General features: G+C 38.1%; 1 protein-coding gene across 3 annotated transcripts in view; it reads left to right on the forward strand.

Moving 5' to 3' along the window:
- OTUD4 (OTU deubiquitinase 4) overlaps nt 1–19,856 on the forward strand; it is a 48,316-nt gene extending 28,460 nt beyond the window's left edge. For all 3 annotated transcript variants that reach the window (XM_019662046.1, XM_019662047.1, XM_019662048.1), the window contains 11 exons: nt 1,040–1,134; nt 2,192–2,295; nt 2,400–2,586; nt 6,359–6,521; nt 8,773–8,896; nt 9,188–9,243; nt 9,745–9,825; nt 11,213–11,351; nt 11,945–12,205; nt 13,219–13,259; nt 14,931–19,856. In XM_019662046.1, the coding sequence (XP_019517591.1) occupies nt 1,040–1,134; nt 2,192–2,295; nt 2,400–2,586; nt 6,359–6,521; nt 8,773–8,896; nt 9,188–9,243; nt 9,745–9,825; nt 11,213–11,351; nt 11,945–12,205; nt 13,219–13,259; nt 14,931–16,154 (2,475 nt within the window). In that variant the 3' untranslated portion in view covers nt 16,155–19,856. The remainder of the gene's footprint in view (nt 1–1,039; nt 1,135–2,191; nt 2,296–2,399; nt 2,587–6,358; nt 6,522–8,772; nt 8,897–9,187; nt 9,244–9,744; nt 9,826–11,212; nt 11,352–11,944; nt 12,206–13,218; nt 13,260–14,930) is intronic.
- The last annotated feature ends 3,605 nt before the right edge of the window (nt 19,857–23,461 follow it).

Raw genomic sequence — 23,461 nt, forward strand, 5'->3', positions numbered from 1 at the left:
CTACGCCATCACCGGCAACTCACGGCAGCCCAGCTCCAGGTTGAGCTGTTGTTCAGCATCTTAGCTGTAAAGGGCAGTGTCACTGGCCCTCATAATGTGGGATCTGAACTGGGTCCCTCTGGCGCCCCAAGCCAGCTTTTAACCAGCGTGCCACTCGGCCGGCCCTAGTTTAAACTTTTGATAAAAAAATAACTTCAGAAAAATCTTATTTATTGTTAAACTATTGAAGAGAGGAAGGCAAAGTGTGTTCTATTGTGGTAGGTGAAGAATGAAACCTCAGCTGAGGACTTTAATAAAAGTAGGAGGTTACTCAAAACAGTGCTGCATGCAGTGGGTTTCCAGTGATCCTAGTACAGTGATGGGCAGGTGCCCTGTTTTGACTATAGAAAGAAACCTAGGGTTATTCTTGTGTCACAATTTGCTATTGGGAAAAACCAGTTGTATGTTAGAGAACAGATAATGGATCTATTTTTAGGGAGAAAATAAGTCACAGTTACACACTTCAAATGTTGGAAAAGTGAGAAGATAATAGTAATTATAATAATAGTTAATCTCGTGTCCTTTATAATATATATCCTACATACCTCATCCCATCTCCATGAGTCCTGTGACTGGTACTATTAATAGCCCCGTTTTATATATGAAGACACTGAAGTATGAGATGTAACTTGTCCAAGGTCGAATTGCTGGTAAATAGAAAAGCCAGGCCTGGAATCCTGGTGTGTGTGGTGCCACAGCCCTGAGTTCAGAACCAGGACATGCTGCCTCCTGTTTGGAGCTTTAATAAATTGTGCTCCTACTTCTTGAACTGTTTAGAAAAACAATTTAGAACAATTTTGGAAGGGTAAACGAAGTATTTTAGGTTAGAGGTGCATGAGTCTGGGAAGTCAGAGAAACATATTATTGTAAACTCTTGAATTTAGTTTGTGTTTAACAATATACATTTTATTTTCTCTTCAATTGAAAACAAAATAAAATTTAAAAACTGATCATTCATGCAAGAAAGCAGGTGACTGATCTTTTTGGAATTGTTCAACAGGTTAGGTTGGATCACAATGGAAAATTTTCTAATGCAGACTTTCAAGGGGTTCACTCTGTGAACGGACCAGTTTTGGGTGAAGAACTTGGAAAGAAGTACGTACTGCTCTTCATCTAAGACATTTACTGTCTTTTCCATTAGTGTAATGTAATCACAGAAATTTCTAAATGGCCCCATTTATTTGCAAATTCAATGAAAGGTGTTGCCTATGTGTAGAAAATATATTTGTTTAGGTCTGTTTAAAAAACAGTTTGAGTTCAAATTCATTGTCTTCATGATGACATACTTTAAATAAAAAAAAACTTGTTTTGTTGCTTACTATTTAAAATGTGCCATTCTTCACAAAGGCATTTTGGGAAATTGACTATTATAACTATAAAGTGGGAGCTTTGGAGGACAGGGACCATATTCATTTCTAATATTCAGTACTGCATTACATGGAGTTAATTTTCAGTAAATGACAGATGGAGTAAATTAGGTTAACTTGCTATTATACAGTGTTACTTTAGAGCACCTTTTGTGTTCTAAACTGGGGTTGCTGCTGCCTTTATTAGAGATAAAGGTCGTACGTCACACCTAAACTTTACTATGGAAAGTTTAAATCATGCACAAAAATAAGGATAGTACAGTGAACCCCAATATACCCATCACTCTATTTCAGCAATTAACATTTGGCAGATTTTTCTAATCTGTTCTCCCTAACCCTTTTTTAAAAAATGGAAATGAAATGGGGATGTTTAAAAAAATCGCAAATATCATACCATTTCTCATACATATGTAGATGCTCCTATGTGTCTCTTAACACAGTAAGGACTCCTTTCCTCAACCTTAACTACAGGACCATCATCACATCTAACAGAATAGCAACCTTTCCTTCTTTATCTGATCTTTTGCTTTGATTGTGATTAAGACCTTTTGGTCTTTTCTTTTAGGTTAGAAAATATGCTTTTGATTTATGTCATCTTATTTAATTAGAATTACATCTGGATTGCTAAATGCGTTGTTTTTACTTTAATTTGTTTTTAACATAACTAAAACTGGAAATTATTATAAAGGTTGCAAATAAAATATTTATGCAGAATTCTTAAGTAGTAGATACCCTTACGAGGAATACTTTAAGTTATTACAATAAGTTTTTTCTTTCTTTTGAAGACACTCACCGAAGAACCTCAAACCACCTCCCTCAGAAAGCTGGAACACAGTGTCAGGGAAGAAGATGAAAAAAACTTCGCTTTCTGGACAAAATTTCCATTCTGGTAGGAGCACATCAAGTTATGCTTTCTTTGTGGGGGAGGGATGATAGTACATGGGTTTGTTTAAAATAAGAAAATTATGAGGTATTTTTGGCTTCTTATTGCAGACGTGGATTACAGAGGGCCAAAGAATTCAAGCAAGCCAGTAAAAGCCCCATCAGCACTACCTCCTCGATTCCAGCACCCTTCAGGAGTAAGACAGCATGCATACTCTAGTCATTCTGCAGGGTCACAGTCTCAGAAACCCACCAGCGAGCACAAAAATCTTAGCAGGACACCCTCACAGGTCATAAGGTAAACTTCCTGAATGTAAGAGACGTAGAAATTAAGTGAGGGACATTTCTTTTATTTACCACAGTGAGGGGCATTCCTTTTATTTGCTGCATTTCATGCTTTTAAGTAGTTGTAACTTTTTGTTCATATACTTGTCTACAGCATAATATTAAAAGTATTGGTAAAATACTGTGTGAGGATTTCTGTCTTTAAAATTCTCTTTAAACAAAGTAATGTAGAGCAAGACATCTTTATTTTTGAATAACTTTTTTTCAAATGATTTGGAAGGTCTTATCCTAGCCAAATCTTTTTTTTTTTTTTTTTAAAGAAGGTTCCAATTGTTTTTTTTTTTTTTTTTTAAGATTTTTTATTGGGGAATTGGGGGGATGGGAACAGCGCTGGGGAATTCGGGGAAGGGGAACAGACAAGTTGCTGTCGTCTTGTTCTTCAGTCTAGTTGTGGAGGATGTTGCTTCACTGGCCCAAGTTGGCACCATCATTGCGCTCTTCCCAGGCGAGGCAGATCAGTCGCTGGCTTCTGGACGGCCGCTCACTGTGGCTGCTGGCCGCTCACACTGGCTGCTGGCCACACACGGCAGCCCATGGCAACCCACTGCCACAGGGGCTGCAGCCTACGCCGTTGCCGGCGACTCACGGCAACCCAGCTCCAGGTTGAGCTGTTGTTCAGCATCTTAGCTGTGGAGGGCAGTGTCACTGGCCCTCATATGTGGGATCTGAACCGGGGCCCTCTGGCGTTCCAAGCCAGTTCTTAACCATCGCACCACTAGGCCGGCCCATCCTAGCCAAATCTTATTTCTGGCACTTAATAATTTTCTGGTAGCTTGTAATATATTAAATGTTGGATTCCAAATTGCATTCCAAATTCCTTGGAGTACCTCCCAACAAACAATTCTTTGTATGTTTCCCTTTATATAGGAACTTAAGTCAACCAAGATGATTGGTTTACTTTGTTTTGATAAGTTTGTATTGTTTGTGGTAATGTGTCTTGAATGGGGGTACATGTGTTAAGCTTATGTAATCATGAATATTAGCATTCTGACTGAAAACCCAGAGACAGATGAACTTCAGGGTTATAAATTCCTATGCTATGGATTTATTTTTTCCCTAATCTGCCCTTCTGTGTAGTTTATAGCCCTTTTGAGGAGCTTTATTTGAGAGCGTGTCTTAAGTGCAGGCTGTTCTTTTCATATAAACTTGGCCATATTTCCTGTGGGCTCTGGAGCCCTCCTGGGTTACTGTGACCAAGGCATTCCCCGTCCAAGCTGCCTCTCCCCAGCTGTCTCAACAGCTGTAGCATCATCAGCTTCTGTGCTTGCCAAGCTCTAGTCTTTAGTTCTTTTATTTCTGGCATTTGAGCATTGACCCTTTCTTGGGAATGTACTTAACATTTTTTCATTAAAGATAGTTTATGTAACATCTTCAAGACAGTTGTAGTTCTTAGGCTGACATGTTACCAATACTTTGTTTCCTGGGCCTGGCATAACAAGGTACCACAAACTGGGTGGCTTAAAACAACAGACATTTATTCTCTCAGTTCTGGTGGTAGAAGTCTGAAATCAAGTTGTCAGCAGGGCCATGCTCTCTCTGAAGACTCTAGGGGCAATCTGCCCCTCTCCTACTTCTGGTTTTGCCCCGTCTTTGGTATGTAGGGACATTTAGAGCATGGTGGGTGACCTCTCCCAACAGACAAAATTTGTCATTAATCAGCTAGTTTGTGGCTGAGGTTTGTTGTTTGGACACTGACCAGATTCTGCTAGCATCTGTGGCAGGCATCTTCTCCAGATAAGGCAAAGTATCTAAGAGTCTTTGAATATTAACTTTGGAAACCTAAAAATTTGAAGTAAACATAGGAAAGTCATAGGCAGAAATGAGATTTTTTTAAAACAAAACAAAACAAAAAATTCTCATTTTTTTTGACAGACTAGAAAAGGAGCATTTTTTCTCTTGAACACAAGGATACTCTTCAGTGTCTTAAAGATTAAAAAAGAAAATACACGGACTACTGAAGGGCTAATTTAAATATACTTTTGTTTATCATAAACTGAATTTATATCCATTGTGTTTCTGGTGTTGTATCCAATCTCCCAAAAATTGTTAGAGTGATCAGGCAGATGTGAAATAAATGTCTGTGTCTCATTAGGATGCTTTTCTTTTTTACGTGTTAGCTATATATTACTTGGTATATCAAAACACTTTGGCAGAAAGCAATGGCTAATACAGACATGAAGCTTTAGAGGATTTTTGACGTTGTGACTGATTACACAGGAACCTAGTTGTATTTGCAGTTAGTATGCCTTCTCCATTGTGGGCATGAGAGTGAATTTACTCGTATATTAAAACAAATGTACAGACTGCTGCTGATCAGATATTTAAAGTAAAATTTTAAAAAGACCTACTCAGAGTTTAGAATTTTATAGTCAACAGTCCACTTGATTTAATTAAGTCCATTACAGTTTATCTTGAGTTTCTAATATTTACCACATCAGTTTTGAATTCTTCTAGTTATAAAAGAACTGTAATGTTGGGCATGAGGCCTTCATGACTTCTCACTTTTCACTTCTTCCTCGTTGATTTCATCTCTTCCTTTGGAGAAAATAAAATATAAAAACCAAGTGGGATTGCCATATGTGGTTTCATTGTGCAAGTGTTGAAAATGATAGTAAAGTAATATTGCTGAATATCTCTCCTCCAGCCAGGTACAAATAGGAAGGATTTGGTTCTCTCTCTGGTGGGTGAGGATAAGATGGATGTTTTTGAGCAGTAGGACACAGTGATGTTCTGTAACTTTCCAGACACTCCTGGTATTTGCTGAATCTTCCACCACTGGGATTTGAGGGCTGGTCTAAGATTATGAGGGTCCAGGATTGCTCCCGTTTTTTTCATCCAGTACCATTGGGGGTGACATGTGCCCTGTTGGAATTAGTGTGTGATTTTATAAATGGGACTATCTGAGGACATTAAGTGGCTAATCTTTATTTTGGGAGTAAATCAGATGGTATTACTGTGTTCTTCCCATTCTTTAGGATGATTATATCTTTTCGTATTGTGACAACATATTTTGGACTTTCATTTCCCATTGTTGTGGAACTGTTAGACATGGTAGAAATAGTATTCATATTGCCTGTACTAGTTATAAGCCATATAAAAGTAACAGGGTTATATTCATGGACTACTAAACTCTATTAATTAATTTGTCATCTTTTAACAAAATTATATTGAGATGATCGCAGTTTTATATGTGCATCTAGTATTTAGTGTGGCGCATTTTAATTTTTCTTTTCAGCTTTTCATCTCCCTTGGTGGTGTCATCAAAAAGCAGGATAGTCCTGGTTTCTCCTTTGATCATTGCCCTTTACTTAAAACAGAAAATTAGAATGCTTTTGAGACCTAAATTAATAGCTCTTTCTTTTGAAATTGAATTCTTATGAAAATATTAGAATATGGAGTAAAGAAATAAATACAGTGCTTACATTTCTGCTCTGATGAAAAGGAAAAAAATCAGTTTTTTTCTGTGTATCACTTGGAAGTGAGTTATATTTTTCTTTTATTTTTTTTCACCTAACTATTGTAAGTTTATCTTCTTGACTCTGTAATGTAGGGTGATGCTATGGGAGCTTCCATTTGCTAAACATTTATTGATCAGGTTGCCAATAGTTCTGTAATGTCTCAGTGTAGCTAAATTAGTCAAATTTGTATTGCAAAACAGGTTATTTTATTTTAGGCACTCAGTACGTTTGTCTTCTTTTTTGTGACAAGAATGTTTTATTTGACAGAAAACCTGATCGTGAGAGAGCTGAGGATTTTGATCACACGAGTCGAGAACCTAACTATTTTGGCCTCTCCCCAGAAGAGCGCAGAGAGAAGCAAGCTATAGAAGAATCTCGTTTACTCTATGAGATTCAAAACAGAGATGAACACGCTTTTCCAGCCCTTTCCGTATGTATAAAAAGATATTTTAAAAGTTATTGTTTGGAAATCTACTTAATATGCAGTTGATCTTTGAACAACGGGGGTTTGAATTGTGTGGGTTCACTTACAGCAGATTTTTTTCTTCTTTTTTTTTTTTTAGCTGAGCTATCCTGCCACCTGTTGGCAGCTCAGCGGCAGCTCAGCTCAGGCTGGGTCTCGAACCACTGCTGCTCAGAGCTCACACTCTTGAGCGAGCTCTTAACCAACTGAGCCACTCTGCTGGCCCTATAGCAAATTTTTTTCAATAAAGACAGTCGTCCCTCTGCATCCCACCACCCCATCCAGTTTCGCTTCTGTGGATTCAATGAAACGTGGAATCTGTATATGAAGTGCTGACTGTATGCGTTGCTCTACGCTATTTATATAAGGGACGTGAGTGTCCTTGGGTTTTGGTATCTGGGGGTGTCCTGAAATCAGTCCCCTGTGGATACCAAGGGATGACTGTAGTTAAGTTGAAGCGGATTTTCGACTGTGTGGGAGGGGGTAGGCACCCCTAACTCTCAGCGTTGTTCAATGGTCAGCTGTAGTTTTTATATTAAATCACAATTTCTAATGGTAGACTAATAATTTCTAAACCAAGCGGTACCTTAAATATCATGTAATTGCCCCTCCTTTTCACATTTTTCATGAGGAAGATGAGGCCTAAAGATGTTACTAGTTGGTGGCAGAGCTGAGGCAAGTAAATTGGTTAGCTCACTTCTAGTTGAGTATTTTCTTTTGAACCAAAACATGTTTATTTTGCTACCCAAAGTAATATGCAGTAGAGGCTCACAGTTCACTTAATAAGACATAGCTATAAAATCAGGAGAGTCTTTTCAGTGTTCCTTATTAAATATACCAGGACCTGGTGACCTAATGTACACAGTAAGAGCTGTTGTACAGAGTGTTTGCTCTCGGAGGTGGTGGTACATGTGTTCCTTGTGTCAGGTGCTGGGCTGCGATGGATGCTTCTCTGATGAAAGAAATGTTCTCTACTTTTTGGTTTCTTAATTCTTTTGGGGGAGTCACAAGGGAAAACTGTTCTCATGTAGAGTGAAGTAAAGGCCAGGTGAGGAGGGTTCATTGGCACCCTAGGTGAAGTGTAAGTCAGTTTGGAGTCCTGGGAGCCCTGTGCCTATGGACTCTTTTCAACAGTGGATGAAACGGAATGAAATGTTACAAGAGGCTACGCAGTATACGGTGTGAAACTAATGCCCCCCCACACTCAATTCTCTGTCTGCTGGCCTTGAATCATTTAGAGGTAGATGTGAGATGCTCCCTTTAAAACAGCTGATCTGAAGTAATAGTTCAGTCTGGCGCAGGTGTTGGGGCTTAGGAATTATTAAAAGTGCTCAGATTCATATGTGAATTAGGCATGGTCTGTATGCTAAGTATATTTATGTGATATGTTCTTTTTCCATAACATTTACATAAAAAAACTACAAATCATTTAAGTCTGTACTCATAGCTTTTTGTCCTTTTTCAGTTAGTGAATGGTAAGAATACAACTACTGTAATGTGGGAATAGATTGTGAAATTTTTTGATTGTTAAAATGGAGTCTTCTTACTCATTTTTAGATTAGGCAGTTTAAATTATGTCTTGGACTTGGTAATTCAGGTTTGTCTTCTAGAAAACTCCTGCCACAGAGGGCTGAGATCCTCTTCTCAGCTGTGTGCAGCATTTACTCAGAGTGCCAGAAGAGTAAAGGACCCTCAGGGATAATTTAGCTTAAAAACTTGATTTATCCCAGTCCCTTTGTTACACCAATTAGAAGGCAGAGCCCAGGCAGAGCTTATGTGAATTGCTGACAGTAGCATTTCAGTGATAACAATCCTAGTGGCGCTGTATCTGCTATTTGCACTTAGGTGTCTTTCCCCACAAAGGATTGTGGCTTTACAATGACTGCTTTTGAAGGTTGGTATGAAATGAAGGGTGCTATTCTTTGTGCAAAGAATGTAAGTTGTAAGGTGAGGGTTTGGTCAGGTTGAATTCTTGAAATGGAGATATGAAGACGTCTTATAGTAATTTAGACCTAAGGTCTGATTACTTAATACTTTGACTTAATACAATTAAATATGACCCTTGGGTCCTATTTTTTGAAGTTTTGGAAGTATAAGGGATTATGAATTTTGAGATTTTTGGTCAGGCGTATAAAGGATAAGATTAATTACAAGACTTTTTAGTTCACATATATGGGTAAATCTTTAACACAAAGTATTGGGTTTTGTTTATTTGAAGAGCTCATCAGTCAGTCAGTCAGCTTCTCAGAGTAGCAACCCATGCGTCCAGAGAAAACCATCACACGTAAGTGATAGAAAAGGAAGCAGGCGGAGAATGGATGCTGAAGAACGAAAAGATAAAGGTATGTTATTTCATCATTCGAAAGCAGATGCTAGAGAGTTGTGTCTGGTTTAAAGTCATACATTGCGAAGAGAGAATCCTTTTAAAATCGTTAAGCAGTTTGATGTCACATCACACTGTAGCAGAGAAACTGACTCTAAAGTTCATGGTAAATGTTATTCTGAAAACTATTTTTCGCTGACTAAACATGATTCATATGGTAGGTACTTTTGGTTTTCTCTGTCTTCCTATTTTGTTCATCAGATCCGACAAGTGGCTGATGCTGTCTCTTTTTTACCATGATCTGTTTCAGACTCTATCCATGGACATAGTCACTTGGATAAAAAACCTGAGCCAATCGTATTGGAGGTAAATGTTTTAAGTACTAATTGTGTTTTCTTTTTCCTTAAAATTGTGATAATATAGCAGGAAGAAGTAGAAGGAGAAGATGTTGATGACTTCATCGTTTATGACAGGGAGGTAGAAAAAGTAGAGAAAAATGATAGTGCTTGAGGAGAATTCACTCACAAATTATAACCATGTCTTCAAGAGTACACTATGATGACTTATCTGAATTGGTGGAAAGTAGCTTTTACTCTTCACTACCCTATAGTAGATTGAGATTTGTAAAGGAAGAGTGTGCTGTTTGAAGCCATGCCCCCAATTAAGACATCCCAGTATTTCGATGTGATCAAGTTGTGTAGGCAAAGTGACCTATCCTTTGAAGACCAGACATAATAAAAAACAAAACACCTCAGTTGTGAGAGGGTTCAGTCAGGTGCAGGTTGGGGGAATTGTAAAGGCAACCATGATGATCCCAGAATGTGGGTCTTTGAAATACAAAATTATTTTTTATTTTTGCTTTTAAAGAATATTAACAATGATAAATGTGCAAGAGTTTCATCACCATCAAAGTCAAAGAAATTAGAGTGCCCACCTCCTGCAGAACAAGTAAGTACATTGTTGCACCTGACGCTAATGGCTCCATTCTCTGGGTTTCTCAGCTCTGTATGTGGCCATTTAAAAACAAAACATTGACATAGGAAACAGAAGAATATATTTTAGTATCATAATTTGGGTGCAGTTTTGATTTTTTTATAATTCTGTTGGTCTGTCTAGAATGTTCTTAGTTTTTAGGGCTGGCCAAGTAGCTCAGTTGGCTAATAGCTCACTCAAGAGTGCAAGCTCTGACCAACAGTGGTTCAAGTTCTGGCCCGAGATGAGCTGACACTGAGCTGCCAACAGGTGGCAGGATGACTCAACTAAAAAAAAAATAAATAAAAAAAATAGAATGTTCTCAGTTTTTATGGAATGTTATTTTATAGTCATCATTTTTTGGACATAGAAGTCATTATTCTGAATTATGTTACAGAAAGGAGGGGATACTGTAATGACAAGGTGAGAGAAATACACATTTAAAAAGCAGTACCACCTGTTTACAAATTTAATGATGAAGGAACCTGAGATCTAGCAGACATTTTGGTTCTTGATTTAATACAGGAGTAGAGAAGATTCTTAGTCCTTGCCTTTCAGTCAGCATCCTTCATGTCATTTGAAAGCATTTAATTTTGTGGCATGTCTTTGTGTGAGGAGCTATTCTAAGTAACTTAGGAATTTCAAGGTGATTTCAATGATTTTGCTTCCTTGCTTTAAAAGGATAGTGTTCAGATTGCTTTAGAGTTTGTTTCTCTCTACCAGTGACTTCTATAACTTTTTTTTTTTTTTTAAATTGGGAATTGGGGGATGGGAACAGACAAGTTGCTGTCCTTTTGTTCTTCAGTCTAGTTGTGGAGGACGTTGCTTCACTGGCCCAAGTTGGCACCATCATTGCGCTCTTCCCAGGCGAGGCAGATCAGTTGCTGGCTTCTGGACGGCTGCTCACGCTGGCTGCTGGCTACTGGCTACACACGGTAGCCCATAGCAACCCACTGCAGCAGGGGCCATTGCCAGCGACTCACGGCAGCCCAGCTTCAGGTTGCCCAGCTCCAGGTTGAGCTGTTGTTCAGCATCTTAGCTGTAAAGGGCAGTGTCACTCGCCCTCATATGTGGGATCCAAACCGGGGTCCTCTGGCATCCCAAGCCAGCTCTTAACCAATGCGCCCGTTGGCCGGCCCAACTTCTATAACTTTTGACAGGCAATCCCTGGTTAGGATCAAATTCATTTGTGTAGAATTTTTCACTACTTTTTTTTTTTCCCTTTCATTTCTAAGACCAGAAAGACAATTTATATAGATAATTGCAGTTGCATAAAAGGTAGACAACTCAAGGTACATTTGGTGGTTAAAACTAGTGTTAAGCAAAACGAACTCTTGTCTTTTTCTACCCTTCCTTCTTGAAGAAGCCAGCAGAACATGTGTCCTTGTCAAGTCCAGCTCCCCTTCTCGTGTCTCCAGAGGTACACCTAACTCCTGCGGTGCCTTCTTTACCAGCCACTGTGCCCGCCTGGCCAAGTGAACCTACAACTTTTGGACCAACAGGTGACATAAGAATTTAAAAAAACCTAGTGAACCATCCAACAAAAGCCTTCCAAGTCAGAGTAAATTCTGGAGTGAGACCTTTACCTCAGAGTAGGGTTGGGTGTGTGGAGCCCCACAGAGCTTTTTGTGACCAGCACTTTGCTGTGTTTCTAGTGTGGAGTTCCCTGTTCATTTGGTATTCATTTCAGATGGGCCCTCAACGTCTCAGCAACAGATGTTTGAACTGGTTGTTTGTCTCCACTGCTTGCTTTGGTTGCTCAGCACTGACGCCACAGTTTGCATCCCCTATGGGCCAGCTCTTTATGGTCTCATATTGAACCCTTTGCCAGACTCAGTGTTGACACATTTGTAAGAGCTGCTGTTAGAAGACATTGACGCAAAGCATATTCCTGGGCTCATTTCCTCCTGTGTGTCCAGGAGGGTTCTTGGTTGATATAAAAAGCACTTCTTTAGATTGCTTAAGTACACACCTTTATACCAGCTTTTTCAGTTGTGCAGCATTCTTTACTTTTTAGCTTAATGTAAACATTTGTAGAAGAGAGAATTATTTTCATCTTTTTATGGTTTTTTATTCCTTTCCCTCTCTTTTATAGGTGTCCCTGCGCAAATCCCCGTTTTGTCAGTGACACAGACTCTGACCACTGGACCTGATTCTGCTGTGTCCCAAGCTCATTTAACACCCTCTCCAGTTCCTGTGTCAATACAGGCAGTTAACCAGCCTTTGATGCCTTTGCCTCAGACACTGAGCCTTTACCAAGACCCACTCTATCCTGGGTTTCCTTATAATGAAAAGGGAGATCGAGCCATTGCACCACCTTACTCACTGTGTCACACCGGGGAGGACCTGCCTAAAGGTGAGATTCTTTTCCAAGTCCAGATTGATTGAATTTATCAAGTACTGCCACAGGTTCTTCTTGCTGAGAAATGTAAGTAGAGGTCGAGGTACTGTTGCTGAGTAAGCCAGAGGACTTAAGTGGGAAGGGCAGCAGAGTCATTCACTCTCCTGTTTCAGCTTGTGTGTGATTGGATTATGTTTTTTGTGTGTTTGGTAACTGCCCCTCCCCGTGTCATATTTTTCAAAAACAGCCTAAAACCATTTTGAATTCTTAATGTTAATAACTAAAAAGCTAATCATTTGCTGAATTTTCTCATCATTGTTCATTACTTCCTCCATGAAACTAATTATAGAGAATGAATAAAATAAACAATAGTTTGTCTTTTCAGTGAATTTTAGTTGCAAAATTTCCTATTTGTAGAAAAACTGAATAATGTAGTGATTCTCTGTATGCTCTTTGCCTGGATTTTTGTGGATAATTCTGTTTTATTGGGTTGTCGGGAAAGTCATGACGTATTTTTCTATATTTTTCAATGCAAAAATATGTCATGACTTTCTCGATGACCCAATATTAGTCAGTGGTTTGATATTTGAGTCTGTGGGTAACTGGCTAATGCCAAGTGAATATCTTGGCTGATAGCCTATTAATCTATGTTATTAATGAGTTAGGTTTGTGTTGATTTTACCCTTATTCCCCAACATTTTGTTTTTATAATTCTTTAAACCCCACACAGAAGTTGAAAAAGAAATACAACAAACACCTGACATAGATTTAATTGAAATAAGATAAAAATCTCCAGTTAGCCATTTTGGGACTTCGATGTTAGTATAGACAAAATATTGAACCTGGAATTACCCTATACAGAGCCTCGTTTTGGTTATACTACAGTTTTTATCTGTGGTTTATATCACAGGCTAGAGAAAATTCCAGTAGGCAGAATTGTCTTTAGAACTCTATTGTTTGAGAATAATGAAGAAAAGCTTTCTGAATGTATCATTTTAGCAAGTGATTATTGTGTTCTTTATTTTCAGATAAGAACATTCTCCGATTCTTCTTTAATCTTGGTCTAAAGGTATTTATGTTTAATCATTTTAAAGTTAACACTTCTAAATTATTTCTGTTTAAATAATCTTAACCCGTTATCCTGTCAGTCATAAACTAAGGTTTACTAAATCTTATTATTTTAAGAACTAGCACTTTTAGTACTATATAGTTTGTTTCTTTTTGATGGTGACTGAGGCTCTAATTTTTGCTTAATTTTCCTTTTATTTGGCAGTAATTTAACCCTGTGAGTATATTCAGGAAACAGCCCTGTCCCTGGGTGGCCTAGTGGAAATGGCCTCACTGAGGAATTAAGTGACCCATCTGGGTTTGAAGTTCTGATCTATCACGTTTTAGGTGTAGAGCCCTCATTTGTGGATGGGGATAGCATTCTTCCACCTACTTCAGTGTTGAAAAGATCAAAGGAAATCATATGTGCAAGTTCTCCTGTGGAAGGTGATGTGTTCACTAGTAGAGCAGAGGTATCCTTTGGGAAGTGGTCAGCCAAGAATAGCTTGTCTGAGAAAGAGGCTGGAGAACTCGATGTCCTTGTCAACGCTGCATTGTCTCCTGTCTTGAATTAGTTTTTATGGATCCTACACAGTTAACAATACGAAATGTAGTGCCCTACTGTAGCCTACTGACCAGTTCATAAAAGGAGACTTGATTAATTTCACCATCTGCATTCTGTTGCCTAATTTTATATTTATCTATTTCAGTGGTTCTCAACCTGTGGGTCGTGACCCCTTTGGGGGTTGAATGACCCTTTCACAGGGGTCGCCGGGTACTCGTATGTGGGCGTATCTGCATGTGGGCATGGAGATATATAGTGGAGCGGTGTCTCGGTTCCTAAGACCATCGAAAATATGTGTTTTCCAATGGTCTTAGGTGACCCCTGTGAAAGGTTGAGAACCGCTGATCTAGTTAATGTTAGCTTTAGCTAAATTAGCCAGTTAGCTGTTAAATTTGTGTGTGTGTGTGTGTGTGTGTGTGTGTGTGTGTGTGTGTCTGTGTCTGTGTCTGTGTGTGTTTCTGTGCCTGTGCATGTGTTTGTGTTTTGGAGTTTAGCTGACCCTTTGCCTGGGAAGGATTTGGAGGCCTCATTTTCAGTATTACCCTTTTCTGCCTGGGAGTCTAACTTTAATCCTTGTGGAGTGCTCTGGGAGCCCCTAGAACTATGGAGTCCTAATATTGGGGGTCATCTACTCATGTAACAGCATTTTTCTGGTTGAACAGGCCCAGACTAGTTTTCTGGTTGGTATGGGGTCACACAGTGAGCGAGTGGTAAAGCCAGAACACGAATGCAGATCAAGCTAAACAGCCGGCGATTTGAGATATTCGAAGCTGGAGGCTCAAGTGCTTGCTGGTCTTTGTTTTCGATATTCTGTATTACCTGTGTTCTGTGCAGTTATATCTAAAGGATGGAATTAATCGTCATGATAATTGGGTGGGTTATATAATTATATTGTGGGTGGGTTCATTATATCGTTGTCTTATCAGCCTCTATACAGGACTTTGGCTTTGTTTCAGGGTAGGACAAGGAGTGAGTTTTAGAGAAGTGACTTAATTTTGTACTTTGTTCTCATGTTGAGTCTCACAGTAATCTAGAATTTGGACTGCAGAGTATATGGTCTTTGCAGACACAAGAAACTTACCTTGAGCCCTCTCTAAACTTTGTTTTGCCCCTTTTTGTCTCTTTTAGGCATATAGTTGTCCGATGTGGGCCCCGCATTCTTACTTGTACCCTCTGCACCAGGCCTACCTGGCAGCCTGCAGGATGTACCCAAAGGTCCCTATCCCTGTGTATCCTCAAAATCCTTGGTTCCAAGAAGCTCCTTCTGCTCAGAATGAAAGTGATTGTACCTGTACCGATGCACACTTTCCCATGCAGACTGAGGCCACTGTTAATGGTCAAATGCCACAAGCAGAGATTGGACCGCCAACATTTTCTTCACCTCTGGTTATCCCTCCATCTCAGGTGTCTGAAAGTCATGGACAATTATCTTACCAGGCTGATCTTGAATCTGAAAACTCGGGGCAGCTTCTTCATGCTGAATATGAAGAGTCACTGAGTGGCAAGAATATGTTCCCACAACCGTCCTTTGGACCTAATCCATTCTTAGGCCCAGTTCCCATTGCACCTCCTTTCTTTCCTCATGTTTGGTATGGGTACCCTCTTCAGGGATTCATAGAGAATCCACTAATGAGGCAGAATATTGTTGTGCCCTCGGATGAGAAAAGAGAATTGGATGATATATCCCTGGAAAACGTGCAACTGGCTAAAGAAAGTAGTTCAGTTCCAGCACTAGGTGAGTCTCATGAGGTCAGATGTGAAGACACACATTCTCTCCCCGAGGCAAGTGTGAGTAAGCATGAAGGCCGGGCAGAGCAGTCATCCCAGACACCGACACCGAGGGCAGATCCGGCACTGGCTTCCCTCCCTCCGGTGGCAGAGGGAGAGGCTCATCCTCCGACTCAGATTCTAAACAGAGAGAGAGAAACTGTGCCTGTTGAAGTCGAGCCTAAAAAGACCATTCCAAGTCTGAAAGAAAAACCAGAAAAAGTGAAAGATCCTAAGACTGCTGTTGATGTGGTCAGTGGGGCCAATTCTGTGGACAGCAGACTGCAAAGACCAAAAGAAGAGAGTTCAGAAGATGAAAACGAAGTGTCTAATATTCTGAGAGGTGGTAGATCCAAGCAGTTCTATAATCAGACATATGGAAGCAGGAAGTACAAGAGCGATTGGGGCTATTCTGGTAGAGGGGGAGGATATCAACATGGCAGAGGTGAGGAGTCCTGGAAAGGGCAGCCAAGCAGAAGCCGGGATGAAGGTTATCAGTACCATCGAAATGTCAGAGGGCGGCCCTTTAGGGGAGATAGGAGGAGATCAGGGATGGGAGACGGCCACCGGGGACAACACACTTGATGGTTGTTGCTGCTGTATGTTAGAGCAGAAGCCCTTTCTTAGGTGGAATGTTTCCGAAGGCTTTAAAAAAATACATTAAAATAAAAACCCAAATTGGAACACTTTCCTCCCCTCCCCCTTCACCCTCACTCCAATTCTGGATGAGATTTTGGATATGTGTTCAAGGAGGCGGGTGAATTCTTAGTGTTGCCATTTTTCTTTGTTCAATATTTATCGGGTGACTGCTCCCATAAAAAGTAGAAAATAAGTTTGTTAAAGTATTTTTTATAAACAGCTTAATATAATACATAGATTTAGTGTTTTTTTTTCTTATATAAGTTTAATTTCAAATGTTGGAAATGTGTGCTTTATAGTGTTTACTAAAGTGACAAGAAAGTGTACAATTTGACACACTATAGATTCAAAAACATAACATTGCACCAAATAGAAATGTATATTTTATTATGCAATGCCTTAGTCATAAACTGGGCTCAAACAGTTCTTAGCCTAAAACACTGTTGTCTTTTGAAATGCTTCCAACCCAAAGGCCTTTCATCTCAATATCTGTCAAACTTGAATAATGTCTTCTCTTTAATATTACACATGAGGCAGCCTATTAACCCGTGTCTTAGAAATGTTGTATATAGTTCTTTTAATATTAATAGGGTATATTTTTGAATTTTGGTATTTGTTGAACGTGAGATCGCATACAACAACAGATGTTTAAGAAATAATAGGAAATCTAATGAAATGGCTGTTTCCACCAAGGATTCTTAGCACTGGTGTAAATATCATGGTGCCTACTCGAAAGAAATGTAGATGCTATGCATTTTGAAAATAATCTGCATCTGTTAAAACTGCAGACGTTTTTTAATGCCACTTTAACACTAATGCACTGACAGATTTAAATATTTTGTGAGAAGAAAAGTTAATTTTTAGCTTGACAAGTTTCTATAGTTACTGTGTGTTTTTCTTTTTGCACCATTGTTTATGTGTATCACTTTACATTTGCATGTTCAATTTGTCATGGCTGGAACTATTGTACAAAAAAAGGATGATTGTGACTTCTAGTTCTTTTCTAGAGGATGCTGCTAGAAAATGGTTTTGCTTTGCATTTTGTAGCTTGTTACCCCTTGGGTAATATGTCTCTTGATCATGCTCCCTTCCGGTCTTTGCAGTATTCACTAGAAGTTAGTTCCCTTTGCAGGTTGCACTCTGTTCTCATTTGGAGATTTGACTCTCTGAATTAACACAGTATTCATTCATCTGTGTTACCCTTTATAAATGACCATAGTTTGTATTTCTTATTTGTACATACTAATGTGAAAATCTACCCTTTTTTATGTTTTTTTGATCAGGAAGTTTGAGTGCTATGCAAGTAAAGTAGTAATTTCTCTTTGCATGCCATGTGTAATATAACTAGCCAAAAATAGATTTTTTTTTTTTTAAGCAAATTACTTTGAAAGCAAATACAATTCACTTGAATTTGACAAACTGAAGCAGATGAGTTTTCTGGGTTCTCTGATAACCTACAGGAATGTTTGGATGCCAGCTAGGCTCAGCGAATCTCCACTGTACTGTAATAATGGTTATTTACCTCTGTGTTGTTTTAATTATCTAATGTCTGTGTAACTGCTGATTTGAGTAGTGATTAGTATTTAGATGTTTTGTAACATAGGATTTTTAGAGAGCACTTTGAAAGATAGTGTTTTATGATGGTGCTAGGTAAAAGTGTTTAAGACTGGGATGGTTGTGTAGAAAAAAAAATCTTGAGAGAACCTGTTGTCACCTTCTAAGCTCGAACAATTGAGGAAGGTACTGCTTAAGCCATTTTTTTCTTAGTTAACATAAATAGTTATAGACTGAGATTAGAGGGTCCTTCACTTTCAGCTCGTTTTTTTATGTAGTTTTAGCTCACCTGATAATTTTTATGAAAATCACATTTAGATACAATGACCAGATTTAAAAGTTCAATATAAGTTTAATCTCAGGAGTCCAAAAGAAATCGCTATTTCCAGTGTCTTGTTTTATTGACTAGGATTTCATCTTCTCAGTTTCTTCTGGAAATGTTTAAAAATTGGATAGGAAAAAATACTGTTCATTTCTTCACTGTCACCCTGTCTTACCTCAGTTGAGTAACAATACTCTGTAGTTCCTGAAGGAAATACTGATTTGCTTCCTGTTTCCATATTTTACCTCCATTACATGATGAAAGAGAACTTTACAGATGGTACTTCAGTTGTTGACTTCTGGAATAAAAGAACTCAGACTTTTGGTAATGAGTTTTAAAATTATCAGTTTTTGCATGAAGGTCATTTTTTTTTTCTTTAGATTTGTTTTAAATGTATTAGTTCAGGGGTTTTTGCCTTACGCTGAGGTCGAACTAGGGCCAAGCAAGCTTTTGTCCTTCATTTTAACTGAGTCATATGGTATGTTGACATGAGATATGTTTCTATAAGAAAAATGCTTGGAAGTGAGAATCATTTGTATTTTGAGTTGGAAATTGTGGAACTTCATTGTATTATGATCATACATATTTTGAAGAACAAATGTTTAGAATGACCAAAGCTCACCTGTTTTGTTAGTTTCTTTTACTTTATTTTTGTCCCTTTTAAGTATTGTGTATATTTGTCCTCTCAGATAAATCTGCATTTCTTGCTGCATGTACTTGTTGGCAGCCGGATGCTAGCATCTGTGTATTCCTCATCTGTTTCCTGTATCCCATATGTTCATTTTCATGGCTGACCTAAGATCAGTCCCTGCCTTGACCTGGCAGTTTTCCCAAACACAGTGCTGATACAGCTTATTTGATGCAAACTATATATTCTTGTATTGTGTTTCCTTTGTGACTCAAGGTTGAATTAAAATGCCTGTGAACTGCAAACTTGCTTATGATTGACTTGGTGCAATAAAGTTCCTTTCTAACCATTTCTGGTTTAGAAAACATTCAGCCATCCTAGAAACTGGCAATACTTATTTATGCCTCATTTATTTTACCTTCAGTTTTAGATGGGGAAACCTTAGTCTTTTACTTATGGGTACTAAGCAAGGTCCATTTTAGTGTAGCTCAAGAGAATGCATATTTGGCTACACTATTTCTGTTTACTGTATTATGCTTCCAGTTTAATGTCTAAATGCTATTGTTTTTGTTTAAAATCTTCATGGCTCAGTTCCAGTATGTCATTTTCAAAGAACTAAGGTTTCGCTACTAATGTCAGCCATTTACTCTCCCATGAATTGGGATTTTCCACTAATTGGGTTTTTTTCCCCCCTGAAATATTGTTTTAGAAAATCCTAGAAGAGGGGTGGGTGCATGTCTTAATGCTGGGAAACAGCACCTTTGGAGTTGATTTTACTTGAATGGCTTAAAAATTGCATTGTTACAGAGCTAGAGAAAAATTTAAGTATGAAAAATAATAGCCTTACACTGAGTACAAATAATACTTAAAAGCATGTGAAGATGTGATCATTTGTGATGTTACTTGTAAAAAAAGTATATATACATATCTTTTGAAGTGTTGAAAGGAAAATAGTACTTTATATTCTTTATCATATCACTTTTTGTAAGTGTTGAATATATTCCTGTTTATTTTTCTATGTTCTGTTTTGTAGCCTTAAGAAGTGTTTTCAAACATACCTGAATGTATAAGAGTAAATGCCCTACATGGTGTGATGCTGCATTATATATAAAACTGTGTGCATATATTAAATTTTGTCTCTTGATTTTGCTTGATTCTTTGGCTCCATGGTAAACCAAGTGTACTATAGCATATAGATCTTAAGAGGAATTTAGTAGACTTCTAAAAGTGAGATGGTGTCTATGGTTTTTATCCAGTCAGAATTCTAGTATATGCCACTAAAAACCACATGGGATTTATAAACTATGGGGTAGGTACTGTTCTTTTCCCTACTTTATAATAAAACTGAGACAGGCCAAGTAATTTGATATAAGTAATAGACTTTGGAATTGAACCTAACTGAGTGGTTTTAAAGCTCTGTGCCTGTGTGTTTTTTTTTTTTTTTTTAGCAATCATTAAATGAAATAAGAATGTAGAATATCTAAATAATTTAAAGATTAAATGGCCATTTTATTTTTTTAAAGCTAGTATTCAATATTTGTCTTCTGAAGATAGTTTGAACGTTTTTTTTTTTTTTTTGAAAATAAAAGCAAACCCAAGTTTCTTAAGGCTGTATTTCTTCATTAAATCAAATCACTTAAGAATATTACTAGTCAGTACTTGATTAATCTATTTATTAATATGGACTTTGTCTTAGAATGGCTTCCCCAGAAAGCAGAGCCTAAAATAAAGACTTCATTCAGTACAAGTGTTAGATAGAAAGGTGATTGAGGAACAGGAGCAGCAAGCTGGGAAGGAGGATAACAAGTTGGTTAGTCTGAGGCCGGTTGATTGAGGGGTGTTGGTGTTCACTGGAGCCCTTGCAGAATCGGTCACTTGAAGTGGATGGTATAAAAAGGTGAGGCCAAAAGACCAGTGGTCCACGAGAACTGTTCTATCCAGGGTTTCTCTACAAGTTTTTGGGTAATTAGAAGGGCCTGTTTTTCACTTTGAATATTATATTTTCACTTTTAGGTCTATGTCTAGGGAATAGCGTAATACATAAACTATAAAAGTAAACACCACTCTTCAGAGATACTAATTTAATTTATAAGAAACTCAAAAGTGAGTCATTCATTCAGAATAGTGAAGCTACAGACTGGTAAAAACGCCATGTTAGAATATTTTGGATTGATCTATGAATTCAGAAAAATGAGCTTCAAAGTCTAAATACCATTCCTGTGATTAAATTTTTTCACATTTATAAACATTAAAGCTGTAAATACAGAAGATGACCATTGGTTCTTAAGGTCTTCTATGTTTGAATATTCTAATAACTGAACCGCCAAGTTACTGATTTCTACAAAATTCTGTGTAATAAGCTAATTTTTGACTGTCTTCAGATGCATTAGAAAACAAATACTTTGTACCTACTTAGGGATATACCTGTCACTGTGTAACTTGTTGCATGCTTTTTTTCGTTACTTCCTAAATTAGGAGTTAGTAAAAGATGTGAGTCCTTTATAATTTTATAAGGAATTTACAAATTGGGCCAAAACTGGAGATCAGAAACCAGCGGTATACACACAAAGTGATACAGGCTGTGCTGCTCCATGAGAAGGGATGGATGGACGGACATGGTTACTAGCCTCATTAGCTGAGAACTGTCTACATATGGGCAACAGACTTGGGTATATGCAAGGCTGGGAGCTGGAACACATTTACATTAAGCCCAGGAGCACCCCAATAAAAAGGGCAATTATGATAGTACAAATTTTTTATAGTTAAGTCCTTCTTGGCCTGGGTTCCAGATTCTTAAAGGGAAAATAAACCACTGAAGGTTAACCACGTTCGTTGAGGTTTGAGGTCCAGGAATCTGCACACTAAGATGAAAAGGGGTTCCAAGCTGATAGGATACTTGGGTCACCTGGTAGAAGCAAACATCAAGTCTTTGGAGAGACAGACCTCTGCGAAGGAGCCAAAGTGACTTGAACATAAAACCAGTTTGACTTAACATTAGCTTAAACAAAAAGGGTTTGTTTCCCTTACATAAGAAATCTGGAAGGCAGTGGCTGCTAGCAGTTGTGCAGTGTTTGATGTCAGGACTAGTTATCCTTGTGGCTTTCTTGGCATTTCTCGTCACCTTACGGGCACAACACATCCACAAGAAGCAGTACCAGATACGTTTCTCCTTTGATTAGGAAAGCAAGAGGGCTTTCCGAAATACCCTAAGAGATTTCTACTTTCAACTTAGTGGTTAGTGGGTCAATGTGGCCATTCCCAGCTGCAAGAGACTCTAGGAAAATACGAAGAGGACTGTCATGATTGTCTTGGCCTAATTATGACCCACCACTTGGGGCTGGGCACACTGCCTACTCTACCAAATTGGCAAGGAGCAACAAGGTTGGAAAGGAAAGGGAGCATGTCTGGCACACTAAATCTTAGAATTTACACAGATAAAGCCTCACTAAAATAGAAGGAAATCAAGAGCAAGAGGTAGCTGATAATCCATAGTAATGCATAAGTGGACAGGCTCGTCAATATTTCAAACAAAAACAATGGAATAAAAACTGTTAACTTGATAATTCTAGCTGCTTTTCTAACTGGTTTTGCTTGTCTCTTCAATCTCTACTTTGAGCATGTAAAAACATATAATTTGAATCTTGAAAGCACTTAAAAAGAGTCCACTATAACCTGCATGTATTTATCCCATCCTTTCACTAATCTCTTCACCCATGCTGATTTCTGCCTCTGACCTGACATGTATTCTGCTTTACATGGATTATCATTATAGGTGCTATTTTTCCTGACTCTCCAACCCAGAACAATTTCTCGTCTGAACCACTGAGTGCTCATATACACCAGGTACTGGGCTAAGGGGCTTGACATACACATATCTAAATGTTAATATGAATGAAATTATACAACCAACTGAGTAGTTATCTTGTCTTCCTTTCTGTGGTAAATAGATATCATTCCTTCAATACAATAGGCAAACTGCACGCTAGACATCAATATATATATACTGAATTATAAGTAAGATGTGTGACTAGACTTCAAGATGCTAAAGAAATGATTTCTGAATAGTTGGTATGTACAATATAAAATTCAAAAGGTAATTAGTATATATGTGTCTATATACAGAGGGTGACAAAAAAATGTATACACATTTTAAGAGGAAAAACCTATTAAAATTGTAATACTCAATATACCGATAACAAAAGATGAATACAAGGGCCGGCTGAGTGGCTCAGTTGGTTAAGAGCTCGCTCAAGAGTTTGAGCTCTGAGCAACAGCGGTTCGAGTCAGCCCGAGCTGAGTAGCCTGAGCTGCCAACAGGTGGCGGGATGGCTCAGCTAAAAAAAAAAAAAAAAAAGATGAATACAAGTCACGTTTGACTTCTGCAGTTACAAGAGGTGCTCAAAGTGGTTACCATCAGCATAATTTTAATACATCTTTTTCCTTTCTTAAAATGTGTATACATGTTTTTGGCACCCTTTGTATGTCTCTCTCCTGTTCTTTAACCAAGTTATTTCCAAAAGCATCGTTTGAGTATCCTTTTGTGTATTTTAATATTTTGTGTATTTTCATATAGCTGGTGGTGTAATACATAAACTGTTGACCATGCTTTTTGCTTAGAGGTTTTTTTCTAATCAGGGCATATTGAGCAGTCTCATTCTTTTTATGACATCTGCATTGATGGTGTGTTTGAGTTGCTAATAACTGATTTTATAGAAAATTTTTTTTCTTACGATAGAAACAAGACTTTAC

The sequence above is a fragment of the Hipposideros armiger genome, unplaced genomic scaffold, assembly GCF_001890085.2.
Source record: "Hipposideros armiger isolate ML-2016 unplaced genomic scaffold, ASM189008v1 scaffold_364, whole genome shotgun sequence".
NCBI classification, from domain to species: Eukaryota; Metazoa; Chordata; class Mammalia; order Chiroptera; family Hipposideridae; genus Hipposideros; species Hipposideros armiger.